This window comes from Phycodurus eques, chromosome 21 (genome assembly GCF_024500275.1).
Source record: "Phycodurus eques isolate BA_2022a chromosome 21, UOR_Pequ_1.1, whole genome shotgun sequence".
Classification (NCBI taxonomy): domain Eukaryota; kingdom Metazoa; phylum Chordata; class Actinopteri; order Syngnathiformes; family Syngnathidae; genus Phycodurus; species Phycodurus eques.
Genome location: NC_084545.1, coordinates 2,709,547 through 2,722,820, shown reverse-complemented (window position 1 = coordinate 2,722,820; position 13,274 = coordinate 2,709,547). Strand labels below are relative to the sequence as shown.

General features: G+C 42.1%; 1 protein-coding gene across 2 annotated transcripts in view; it reads right to left on the bottom strand.

Moving 5' to 3' along the window:
* The window catches only part of gli3 (GLI family zinc finger 3), a 116,182-nt gene that overhangs the window by 28,841 nt on the left and 74,067 nt on the right, over positions 1 to 13,274 (bottom strand). For both annotated transcript variants that reach the window (XM_061666573.1, XM_061666574.1), the window contains exons 5-6: positions 4,307 to 4,518; positions 1,731 to 1,892 (exon numbers count right to left, since the gene is read on the bottom strand). In XM_061666573.1, coding sequence (XP_061522557.1) covers positions 1,731 to 1,892; positions 4,307 to 4,518 — 374 coding nt within the window. The remainder of the gene's footprint in view (positions 1 to 1,730; positions 1,893 to 4,306; positions 4,519 to 13,274) is intronic.

The window sequence follows — 13,274 nt, the reverse complement described above, 5'->3', positions numbered from 1 at the left end:
ACAAGGTGGAAAATGTCCCTCACAATCGCAAACATTTTAGATGCATCTGAAGCTTTGACTTATATATTGAATCACAGTTTGTGGGGGCTTAAATTAGAGGGCGCTGTGCGTTAGTTGGTTAAAGCACCGGTGGCGTAAACAGGAGATCCAGAGTTCAAATCCTAGCAGTGCCTTTCGAAGCCAGCAAATATACTACACAGATGGAGAATGCTAATTTACGAAGCTTTTTTTGCCGATATCTAATGTGGGCGGAGTATGCCGTCAAGGTTTGATGATTTGCTATTTCTTCGTATAAATCTGCCAATTGAATAGCCTTTGTGGGGACTTTAATTACTATGACAGTTATATTTTAATATAATGTAGCCCTTTTGATAAAATAATTATATTTAGCACAATGTCTATTTGTTTGCGTGCTCACATATTCTGCTGACTAATTGGGTACCAAATTAAGTTCAAGCATTTACTTGTGATGATTAAAAAAAGGAGGCTATAATAGTTGAGAAATTAGGAAATAAATCCAGACCTAATATAGTGATATAATATAATTGTTTTGGCACTAATTAGGCAGTAAGAACGTAGACAAAAGCCTGCGAAAAAGCATGACGAGGCTAACAGGCCCATTGTTTCTTCAGCACAGCTCACAGTGAAGGTAATTACGCTCAAATAGTCGCCATAGTCCAGATTATCACGGAAAGCCTCCTGATGGAGCGTATTCTGTTAAAATTTTAGCCACGGATGAGTTATGAGCGGCGAGGATCACAGGCCAGTTTTAAGTAAAGAGCAGCGCATCCCCGGTTAAACGTGCCACTAATTGTTTTGTTTCACTCCATTAATCTTAAAAAGTGACAAAGAAGAAAGGATTTTCCCCCGTGATGAATGGCGGGACACTCCAATTCCCGCTTAATAGCAATTAATTTCCCGATAGCTGCGCAACTTTGCCAACTTTTAATTAGTTTGTCGGCACGCCGTCCGCCTGACTGCAAACGCTCCCCATCAAAGCGAGCCGGGGCCAGTGCGCTTTGACCTCGCCCCGTTTCCTATTTACACATTAAAATACCTCATTAGCATAAATCCCCAAAGATAATGGCTCATTTAAATCATGTCACTAGAAGTGGAGCTGCTGGGTACGTGTACAGTGGCAGGTACACTTGGTTCTACTGCCACCCAAAAACACCTTACACAGGTGACTCATTTAGTCCATTGCCCTATAGCACGTAAGCAACCATTTATAGTACCTGTTGGCTTAAAAAAATAAATAAAAAAGGAAACATTGAGTAAATTTTATTAGTTTTGTTGTGAATATTTGTGAAAAAATACAACCACCTCAAACTCCAATAATTGACAAGGGTTAAACGTTTTGATATATTTGCCGTCATGTCATTTTATTAACAGAATCAGAATCAATAAAGTATGTACTTTGCCTGACCCATGTGTTTTATATTGATTCATATTATATGATCACCCTATTATCGGGGAATCTGTTTATGGGTCAAATTTAAGGATTTTAAAGACTTTTTCAGCCCACGTCAATAAAATCTCAAGTCCTCTCATTCACTAGATATGACCACTAGGAGAGTATATTTAAGGCCTTCATTTTGGATAATCAAATTTTAGACATTTGAAGGTTCTGCAGACACCTGATACTGATGAGTTTTACAGTAACTGTAACATTTGAGTGCAAATCCAAGCAAGTACAAAATCAAATGGGACAGTATGTATTTGTCACTTACTGTCCATGGCCTGCAGGTACTCCATGTGCAGGGCGCCGGCGGCACCCGAACCGGCCGAGGCAGCCACGGACGGCAGCAGGTCGGCCGAGTAGGGGCTGCGGTGGCCCGCCAGGAGGGCCATCTGGTGGTAGTACTCAGAGGGCGTCAGGCCTGCGTGGGGGGCTGCGCAACGGCAGAGACACAAGAACTTGAAATCGCTCGTTCCTAAACATCCACGTCTCACTGAAATTGACAGCATCTGCATTAAATCACTTAAAAGATATATATATGATAGATGATCTGATACATTTGTGACCCATCCTGTTATGCTGCGGGTCAAATGGAGCCAGTTTAACACTCCTGTTATGCAAATTTTTCAGGAACAGCAATAATGTTCCTGGGTCAATTTGACCCAGGGCTTGTTGGTATTACCGCAATTATCAACCATTTAATTGCCAATGTGTGACATAAACCCTTTTCATTTTATATGTGGATGGAACATTGATTGTATTTCTTTAACTTTAAAATGGGTCTGTTTGACCCACAACATAACAGGAGACAAATAAATGACAAGATTTTTTTGTTAAAAGTAGTTTTTGGTTATAAAGCTTATCAGCACATAAATCTTTGTTGATTTCATGATGATTTGATTTCATTTCATGGGTGTCGCATTTGAACCCTATTAGGTTTGTTTGTCAGCAACAGCCATGGCCTCGTTAAACTATTCTTCAGAAAAACAACACACAATCAACATTGTTTATCTCATTTTTAATTGCGTTACTGACAATTTAATTGCAAATATGACATTTATATACAAACCAATATGATAATGACATCAATAACAATTTCCATTTTATATGTTGATGACACATTAACTGTGTCTCCAGTTTAACACAAGGATTAAGGTTAAAACAATAAAAAAAATGTTTTGGGTATTAAAATGTATTTTTGAGAAAAAAACTTTCACTTTCACAAAACGAAAACGAAAGTGAATTATCCTCATTGAAGCATCATTTGTGAGAGGTAATACACTAAATAGTGATTGAAATTGAGTTAATAATGAGATACAAACAATGTTTAGGTGTGATTTTTTTTTCCCATTTGTGACACTTTTGGATCCTTAAACACATCCCTGGGTCAAATTGACCCATAGACATTATTGCTATTCGTGACCAACAAACATAACAGGAGTGTTCAAAACAACTTTTTATAGCGTGTGTATGTGCATGTTGGCAACATGTTTAGCTGGCGTCTTGTATCTGCCGTGCACAGATAGGCAACCTGCTTCCTTAAACGCTCGGTGCAGAGGAAAACAAAAGGCCTAAATCTTGCCGACTAGATCTCTCGCAAGCACCAATTGTGGATATCCCGCCTTCTTTGCGCACCCCCACTGCCGCCTTCCCATTCATTTTCCGAGTCATTCCCCCTCGTTACAGCGGAGTCCTTGAACCGTCGCCTAAAAATAAACATCTGGCGCTGCTGAGTTTTCCTTATGCAAATATTGCCTGAAAGAGGACAGGCAAAAGATGCCGGGTTTTGGATGGAAATATGGAATATGTTCAGAACCACAGCGTTCAACAACCCCCCTCCCTCCCCTCCCCCCACTCTCTCTCCAGAAAAGACTGTATGAGGAGATTTCCTACATGCGATTGGCTGAATGATGGTATAAGATGAAAAAAACAAAAAGATGCCAAATTAATTTGATCTGGGTATTATATCCCTGGTGGAAGTGGGTAGTTTGTCGATTGTCTGCGCCGTTCCGCCCGAGCTTTGCATTTGCATTGAGCCGTAATGTGGCCCATTCATACACAGAAGACGAAGGAAAAAGAAGAAGAGCTTTGCTTGGGTTTCTAAATCAGAAACGCTGGCATGGCAGTGCGATCCTGAGGGCATCGTATGTGTGTGTGTGTGTGTGTGCGCGTGTGTGTTAACGTGGCACCCGACTTTCTTCTGCACTTTTTAATCGGAAAACACATTGAGGAAGTGGAGGATCCCACCCACTTTTAAACCTCCATTAGATGCCGTTAATTCATTCATCACCACTCAAACGCTCATTTTTAGCGTCCAATAAGCAGGCAACTTGCTGTTATTCTAACAACACCAAAGCCACTGATGGGTTAATTAACCCGAGTGTCAATTAAAGACCAAAGTAGCGGGGAGATCATGTGCAAATAGGGATAAGTAATAAAGTAATAATCATAAAGAAGTGAAAATAGAGGTGGAGACAATTATAGATTTCCACCCACCCCCTACTGTGAACTTGACCCCCCACCCCCACTCCCCCGCTAGGGTGTAACAGTAAGTGACCCTGGCGGTCTTGGACACAACTCACAAATCAAAAGCATTAGCCTCCTGCGCCCCTTTCCCCCGCACCTGCACGTGTCACATGACCCTCATGAGCCGGATAGCATCTGAGCGAGCCCCTGCGTCCTAATAGAGATGGATCTGCTTGCCTTTGACTTTCCAGGAACTAGCCTGATCTCAGCAATCAGGAAGGTTATGATCAAACCTCACTAATTAATCGGAGCAATGACTTCTTTTTTTTTTTTTTTTTAGTAAAATAAATAAACCAAGGCCCGAGGGTGGTTTGCGCTCACCGTCGGCCGGGCTGAGGCCTCTGGTGGCCGACAGCACGGCGATGGACGGGCTGGCGAGGGGCTGCAGGGAGCGGAGGTAGTCCACGTAGGGGTTGATGTACGGGTGCGAGGGGTGGAAGGGAGACTCGGCCCCCACCGAGGGGTTTCGCTGCGGCGAGATGCGGATGAGGGAGATGTCCGAGAAGGCCGGGCTGCCCGCCAGTGCCGGAGGCCTGCGGGAAAGACAACACAAGTGGATTAATTCGCTCATCGTTCAAAAACAACAGAGTTCTTGCCTTAAAATATAATTTTAATATTTAACACTGGCCTGGCAGAGCAGTAACAAAAGTAGCAATAGACCGATACGGTTTTTTTTCAGGGCCGATACCGATACTGAATATTAGTAGTCAAGGAAATGGCCATCTTTTTCTTTAAAAATTTGAGCAAAAAGTGCAAAAAGAGAGCTCTCGGGCTCAGCAGCTTATAAAGTTCAATGACAATTTTAATATATAAACTTGTATGAATACATTTTCTACAGTAAATAAAGTTTTCCAAAATTTCAATATAACTGTAATGCAGATTTTGGATTTTTTTTCGAATATCGGCGCCGATAATCAACTTGTCCGATATAATCAGCCTGGCCGATATAATCGGTTGATCCTAAAACAAAAGTCACTGAAAAGGAAATTTGAGTGTGCTCTGCAGGAACAAATATTGATGTTCAAATCTAGTTATTTTGCTTGTATATAGAATAATGATCCACAGAGGTTTGAACAGAACTTGAAAATGGATCATTCTGACAAATTCTTGCCCCTTGCGTGTCGTTCAAAACGGATCGCGCAGAAGCTTAGGCACTCTCTTGACGTTCCGCCGGCTTCCTACGCCGACGCTTCCTGGGATCAAAGCGAGCTTTAACGACGCCGCCATCATCGACCCGCTCGCCACTGTTGACCACCGTCGCACGTCTTCAAATAGAACGTGCGAACTGATTTCCTTCATCTTTTTCATGCGTGGAAATAAAAGTAGACAAAAAGTCCCCGTCCCCCCCCGTCTCCATTCTTGTAATTGGCTAGGAGGGGTAGGAAACTTCATAATGACGGCCTTCATCATAAAGGCCTTCCCCCCGAGGTTGAGGAGAAATCCACATATCAGGCGCACATTAACCGGCCGAGAGATTAGACCGAATTAGCCCCTCCGCATCTTCTTCTTCCTCCTCCCAGTGGACCCCGCGCACTGCGCCAAACGACCCCGGGAGGAACCGAGGATGAGGATGGAAAGTGACTTGCGAGACCCGGCCGAAGAGTTTGTCTTGCCGTGACCTTGAGCCTCGGAGGGGGGGGGGGGGGGGGGGGGGGGGGGGGGGGGGGCGAGCAGAACAGTCCAATTACGACCTCCGTCCCGTCCCCCAATCTCCCCCCGCCGGCCGTCCGCTCCGCAGCTAATGAAAGAGCTCAGACCGGGGGCCAATAATGAGCCCTGTGCACATTATTAAAGCTCTCACACACACACACACACACACACATTTGTACACTCACACATTGTTGTACACACACCGCTAACGGCGCCTTTCTTTAATTAGCCCAAAGGGTCTGCTGGGGTGTTTGTGTGATGACACGTCTCACACACACATCCACACTTTTGAACATGAACTGCAAAAAAAAGGCTGCAGTTGTACTTTGATCCGTTGTGCTTTTATACGTGCTATAAAGCTTATTATTACCTCAGCCGAGCATAATACGCAAGGTAAGATACTACGTTTTTGGTTTTGTGCGTTTGTCTTTAAACAATTGCAGTGGTGCCTTATCTGAAATCATCTTTCCCTATTAAAATGAATAGAAATGTAATCATTAATCCGTTTTAGCCCTCCAAAAAGAATAAAAAATAAACTGAGACAGAAATGGTTGTAATGTGATTTCTACAAAGAAAAATAGCACTTTACTCTATTCCACTTTCTAAAACGTACAGTAATAACAATTTAAAAATGTCAAGAATGAAAGTTTGTGCATCATGAGTTCATGCTCCGACGCCTTCTGGTGTACATGCCTTGGCCTCCAGGGGCAGTATAATAATTATATATTAAATAAAACAAAAAAGACACTCTCTTCTAAACTCAGTAAGATGCGGTAATATTGGCAGTTTTCCGCAGAGGATAAAGAATATAAGCCTGAGTATTTTTGTAAGCTCTGTATGTATATGTTGCTGCACCGTTTGTGTTCCAATAGCCGTTGGTTAAAGAGTTAAAAGGGTTACCACGACATCGACGCTAGTTTCATTCGCCCCTCTGTGGTGTTTAACATTGTGTGTTACCATTAGGCTAGCAAACTTTTACTTTTCGTTTGGTTTTCTTAAATTATGGTCAAGATCTGAATAAAGGTTCAGCAATTTATTTGAACTTTTTGTCGGAGTTAGGGCCCAAATCCTGTGGTACCTTTTGCGTAATGCTGCTAACAAACGAACAAACAAATAGCAATTTCACCATTAAAAGAGACATCAGTTACTCAGTTTTGCCCGTTTCATGTAACCACGAAAGACATGGTGTCCCTAATAATTTGTCCGGTTGTGTGTATTAGGCCGATCTGACACTAGGAATGTGTGTCAGTTTTCCCACACCTTCATAAGGATTTATACACCGCCCGAAGCCCCTCGATGATGTCTAGCCGACGGCGTGTAAGGAAAGAGTTAGTAACGCACATGTGGAATCCATTTCCTTCCCCGCGGCTCAAAGCGGCGTCTTTTACGACATGGCATGTTAACACGCGGGGCGGCCACAGGATGTTGTTTTATTCCCACTCCTGCACGACTGTGCATGTGCCAGCGTATAAATATGCCGCCGGGAGATGTTTGAGAGGTTTTTTTTTTTTTTTTTTTTTACACTGTCCGAGCTAGACTCGGCTTTTGTTTGGGGAGCGAGGTCACGTCAACACTTGACGGTTTTTGTTGGGCGCGGAGAGTGGCATTCGCTTGACGGCTTCATTTGGGCACTGAAGGTATCATTGTGGCAGTGGCAGCGGCGGCGGCGGCTGGACCAGGCTGGTCCGGTGTTGACACAGCGGTCTGCAACAACAGGAAGTGAGCCGGAATACCTCTGCGCGGAATGGCTACACCAGAAAGAAATACAGTTGTACCTTGATTTGAAGTGCCCCAACTTTCGGGCTTTTTGTAATACAAACCGTTGTTTGGTTCATTTTGTAAACATTTTTTTTGCTTAGTATTGAGAGTCCAACCCCCCTCGAGCTGGATGAAGTGGCTGGGGAGAGGGAAGTCTGGGCGTCCCTGCTAAAGCTACTGCCCCTGCGACCCGACCTCGGATACGTGGTAGAAAATGGATGGATGGAAAGTATTGAGAGCTAAAATTTGAGGTTGCATTTAACGTACTATGAAGCACTGCAATGTGGGCAAGTAGAGCCACAGTCTGCGATTCATTTTCAGAAGTGGTCAAACCTTGAAAGACACATACACAAAATGAAAGCACTCACAAGGAGCATTGAGGTGACACTAACACTGAACGAACCACGTGCTAAATATTTTACAATACAGTATTATTTTATTTATTAAAAACGTACCAAATTAAAGTTGTGGTGCTTTTGGGGGGGTTGGAACAGGCAATGTGTTTTGGGTCGTGGCCGAGTGAATGAAGTCAGGATCCTGGATTCAGATACATCACGGTTCGTTCAGTGCTAGCATCTCCTTCATGCTCCTTGCAAGTGTTTTCATTTTGTCGCTGTGTGTTTGTCTCGAGCTGCGGCCTATCTGAAGCTAAACTGTAAACTGAGCTTCTTCATTTGTCTGCGAACTGGCCGAGGTCCTGGCAGGGTCACAAGGGAGTTGCCAGGCACCCAGGGTAAATATGTGCCCCACAATGGGTTGAGACACACACCACCTAACATCAAAGGCTTCGGGTGGTTGGGGTTGGGGTCAGGTTTTCTATTCAGCATCCCATCAAGCGGTATTTCCTATTGGCGGGACTCTTTTGGAGGAGTGCCAGACATTCCCATAAACTGCACCGTCAGGTCACAAACAACAAGTGGCCACTGGAACGACCATCTGATTGGATGCTTATTATTACGTGCTATGTTCTTTTGGGATGTCATGTCATGATATCGTTTCTCCAATATGGATTCTCTTTTCGCAAATTTTGGATGATGTTCCAAGCCATGCTAGGACATCATTTCCACGTTACTGTCTTTGTTTATGTGATCTTTTTAAATTCTTCTGGCCATCCCGCAACATAATTTCCATGTTATTAGTTTTATTCACATGATCTTTCTATAAACTTCTGGGCTATGTCGTGACATTGCCTCTTCATATAAATACATACATATAACATATAAAAGAAAGTGGTCCTACAATTGAACCCTGTGGAACCCCCTTTTCTAAGATGATTAGATCGGAGACATCGCCAACCTTAAAGGTCCGTATGCAACCTAGGAGATAGCTCCTAAACCAAGCAACCTTTTGGCCTTTCTTCCAAGCCGTGCCACATTGTTGCTTTTGTTTACACATTCTTTCAATAATCCTCCCAGGCCATGCATTACATAATTTTTGTGTCACTCCTTTTCCTCGGGCAATCTTTCAATGATGTTCTAGGCCATGCATGACATCTGCGCCATGTTATAGTTTTTTTTTTACACTATCTTCCAGGCTATGCCATCACGTCATTTCCACGTCATTGCTATTGTTGATGAGATCTGACATCATTTCTTCAACAATGATTTCATTTAATTCTTATTATTTTCACAAACTCATTGGATTTCAGTGCAATTTTGGATGATGCTACAGCTTTTTTTTTTAACATGCTCATTAACGTTGCAGTGAATAATGCATGAATTTTATGACAAAATGCCGATATATTAGATAGTGTGTATCTATCATCGAAATAAGGGATTGTCAGGCGTTGGTGGAGGTCTGCACACTACGGAGTTCCATTCTAGTTTTGAGTTCACGTTGCTGAGCTGTTTTTCCATGCTGCAATCAAAGCTCATTCCTGCCAGCGAGATAAGAACAAAACAAATCTACTGAGGAAACATGAAAGAGAAATTACACAAAATGCCTGCTCCCCCCCCCCCCCCTCTCCCAGTATTATCAAAGGAATCAGGGAACAAACCACATTTTTTCCACCCCTTTTTACAAGCAGCGCATGGAAGGGTCCACTTTGAATAGTTTACAGTGTTGCAATTTTAAGCTTGTACCATCAGGGGGCGTCATAGCGAGTCACTCACATGATTTATTTGGCGCAGATTTTACGTTCATCATTCAATAATTGTCTTTGTTTCCACAGAGCAGAGCTAATATATGCCCGTGAGTATTGTTATATTTGTTGCTGCTCTCTTTGTGTTAAAGTAGCAGTTGTTAGCATTATATATTACCATTAAGCTAGCGGACTTTTGATTGATGAAATTATATAGTTTTACTGGACATTTTGGTGGTTAAATATACAGTGTTTCGCTCTTTTGTTTTGCTTCTCAGTTTTAGAGTAAACTTCAACAGGGAGTAGCAAATTAACAACTTGAAGCAAGCACACTTTACATCTAATTTGGAGAACAGCGCGAGTGAGTCTTAATATTGCCTCAAAGTGATGCTGTACTTTGTATGATAGTCTCCAATTTTTTGAGAGTTGAAAGGGTTAGAAAAGCCACTAAGAAATACTTTAAAACATGTGCTTTATTAATTTTAGGTGTTTTAATAAGTTTAAGTGTGTTTAAAGCGTGTGGGACTGGAAAAAATACGTTACAAATATTTTTTATATGGTCTCTCTATATCGCGGTTTTTCACCTAATATGAAAGTAGCAGTTGTTTGAAGTTTTATAATTACCAAACATCTGTGCTAATTTCTGTTATCCCGGCTATTCATTCATTCATTCATTCATTCATCTTCCGTTTCGCTTATCCTCAAGAGGGTCGCGCTGTGGCATTTCCAATTTTATATTAGCAATGAGCTAACAAACGTTCGTTAGACAAAGTTATATGGTTTGGGTGAACATTTTTGTGTTTAAATATAGAATGTTTAATTGTCCTTTGTTTGTTGTGTCCGTTTTACAGTAAACTACGACTGGGAGTGACAAACGCTTTGCTTGTTAAGTGGAGAACTGTGTGAGCGAGCGAGTGAGATCAGGCACTCAGGAATACTGAAAAAAAAAGTGTTTTAATACGTTTAAAGTGTGGGAGTCATGCAACTATTAAAAAAGTGTTTTTTTAATATGATTTCTCTATATTACGGGTAGGTCTGGAACGCATCCCCCCTGGTGTTCACTATATATCTTGACTTTTTGGCTCAAGTCTAGCATTTACCATTGTTGTTGTTGTATTTACAGGTGATGGGAAGGTGAGAGTGTAAGCGGCGGTGGAATTAGCTGTCAGTGTTTTGACTTCCTGCGGCTCGCCCTGGGCTAGCAGGCCACTGGACAACAAAAACAGGAAGGAAGCGCATCCATCTTTCTTTTTGCGCCCAAGTGAGCGCTGTCTGATCCTTCCATGCGGGGGCCCGCCTGGCGCCTGCAGCTAAAGACAACCACCCCCTCTCAAACTCCAACCCCTGACCCCCACACACAAGTGTGTCAGGTGAGGGAAAACGGCGTGGATCCGGGACTCAACCCCACACCAAACCGCCCCTCCCTTCCTCTCAATCCGCCGCATCACACCGAGCGGGTGTAATGAGCAGCCGTGCAGCCGGGCCTGAACTCATCACAAACAATAGTGCGCGCCGCAAGACAGCGCAAACACGCCGCCGGAGACGCGTAATCCTTCAGATTGATCCGAGCTGGTGGAATAGGAGCGGGGGGGAGCAGCGAGGGAGAAAGGGAACAAAGGGGGAAGCATCAGGTACAAGACGGGAGTAATACAGTATGTTGCCTTTTCCTCCGTGAAATCCATCACTGACTCTTAATACACACTTCCTCGCGTTAGTTGGGAAGGATGGAGAAGCCGGACAAGCGAAGGAAGGAGAAGTGAGCGGCCGGCCTACTTTGCGACGGCCATTTCATTCATCTTGTTGGACTAATAAAACGTCAAGTGGCTCTCCTTGATATTTCATCATCACGCTCGGGCGCTGAGGCCAACACGACGGGGGCGGGCTTACGCATAAAACTGCTAAACGGATGTGAGAAAAAGTGTTTTTTGCGCAAACATGGAAAATGATGCGGCTCTGGGCATTTTTTTTGTATTGCAAAATTCTAAAATTATTATAATTAATAATAATTACTACATATTATTTTTATATCATTTATAATTTATTTATCTGAATTTTATGTATATAAAGGTAGCAAAGTTATTTTATTATTTTTATTAATTGTATTAATTTTATACTAATAGAAACATAATGTTTATGTAACTATTATTTTGTATTAGTATTTATTATATATTTGGATATTATCTTTATTTTATTTAGATTTAATAATACTTTTAAATAGTTTTACTTTATGTTAACTAACACCTGTAAATATTACAAAATAAAAAATTAAAATACATTTTTACACAGCAATTCTAACCTGTTTAAACTTATTTTTAACATATATTTGCATACATATACATATATTTATACAGAATATGTTTATTAGTATTTATTTTATCTGCATTTTGGCATTTCCTGCAGACACGCTACTTACACAGAGGAAAAGCAGACGTGGCTGGGGACTGGGGAAGGGTGCGTGAAGTAGGACGCTAAAGCCACGCCCCCAGTAGGTATATAGCGCCGGGGTGTTTTTTTTCTTTCTTTCTTTGTTTATTTTTTAAATTTCTTTTTAATTGTATTTTTAAATGTTTTTATTTTTTTTACCGCCTGACTGACTGGAAGCATTTCCGGAGTGTGCATTGTGCAAAACAAAATCGATTTGGCTAAGGAAACCCGAAAATGTCACCTACGAAGAGACATGCGTACGCGAGCAGCCACGAGAGAATTCAAGATCAACGAATCCATGGTTCGCAAGTGGAGGAAGCAGGAAAATGAGCTTCGCCAAGTCGAGAAGACGAAGTTGAGATTCCGCGGAAAAAAAGAAAAACAAAACGCGGAAACAAGCCGAGGTGGCCTGAGTTGGAAGACCAACTTGAGCAATGGATTAATGAGCAAAGAACAGCCGGGAGAAGCATCTCTACAGTCACAATTCGACTGAGTGCAATAACTCTGAGTTTACCATCATTCCGGGAGGCTCGACGAACCGCTGGACATCCGTGTAAACATGGCATTCAAAGTGAAGTGAGCGGCGTGGGAGCCATGGATGACAGATTGCGAACACAGCTTTACTAAGACTACGAGGCAGCGCCGGGCGAGTTACTCGACAATTTGTGAATGGATTGTGGATGCTTTGGCTAACGTGTCTGCTTGCACTGTTGTTGGAGCTTTCGCACGGCAACGAGACTGTCTCGAACCTGGCGTGTTTGATTGCGAACTTGCCCAGCTGTTCATTTCGGATACAGAAGATGAGGACTTTGATGGATTTGTGGATGAGGATTGATCAAAAAATAATGTGAGTACATTGTTAAATACTTCAATAAAGTACAACCGAACTCAGTTTTGCTCCCGCTGCCTTTTTAAAAACATTGTTTTAGCGTGCATGCATGCTACTGTATGTTTTAAGCTAGCGTATGTTTTACCATGGCTGTGCCCAATAATATGGTGCGCCTTAGGTATGTGTTAAATACAGAAATAGACCCCGTAACTGAGACTGCGCCTGTTAATACGGTGCGCCCTGTGGTCGTGAAAATACGGTATAAGTAATTATGAGAAAATCAAAACAATTAGAATAAAAACATTATGCATAAAGATAGCAATATATAAAATAATATTTAAACAGAATTAACTAAATATTGAAAACATTATACAAGTCAAAGAAAGTGTTGCGAGGTGTAATACTTTTTTAAATTGTTATTTTTTTAAATAATTTTTATCCCCCAAAAAATGAGTGGAAAGGTCTTCTTTTTGCCATGAACAGATACAGCTATCAGGAGTAATGGACGTCCCATCTGATAACACGGATGGCTTTATGCGTTGTGAATT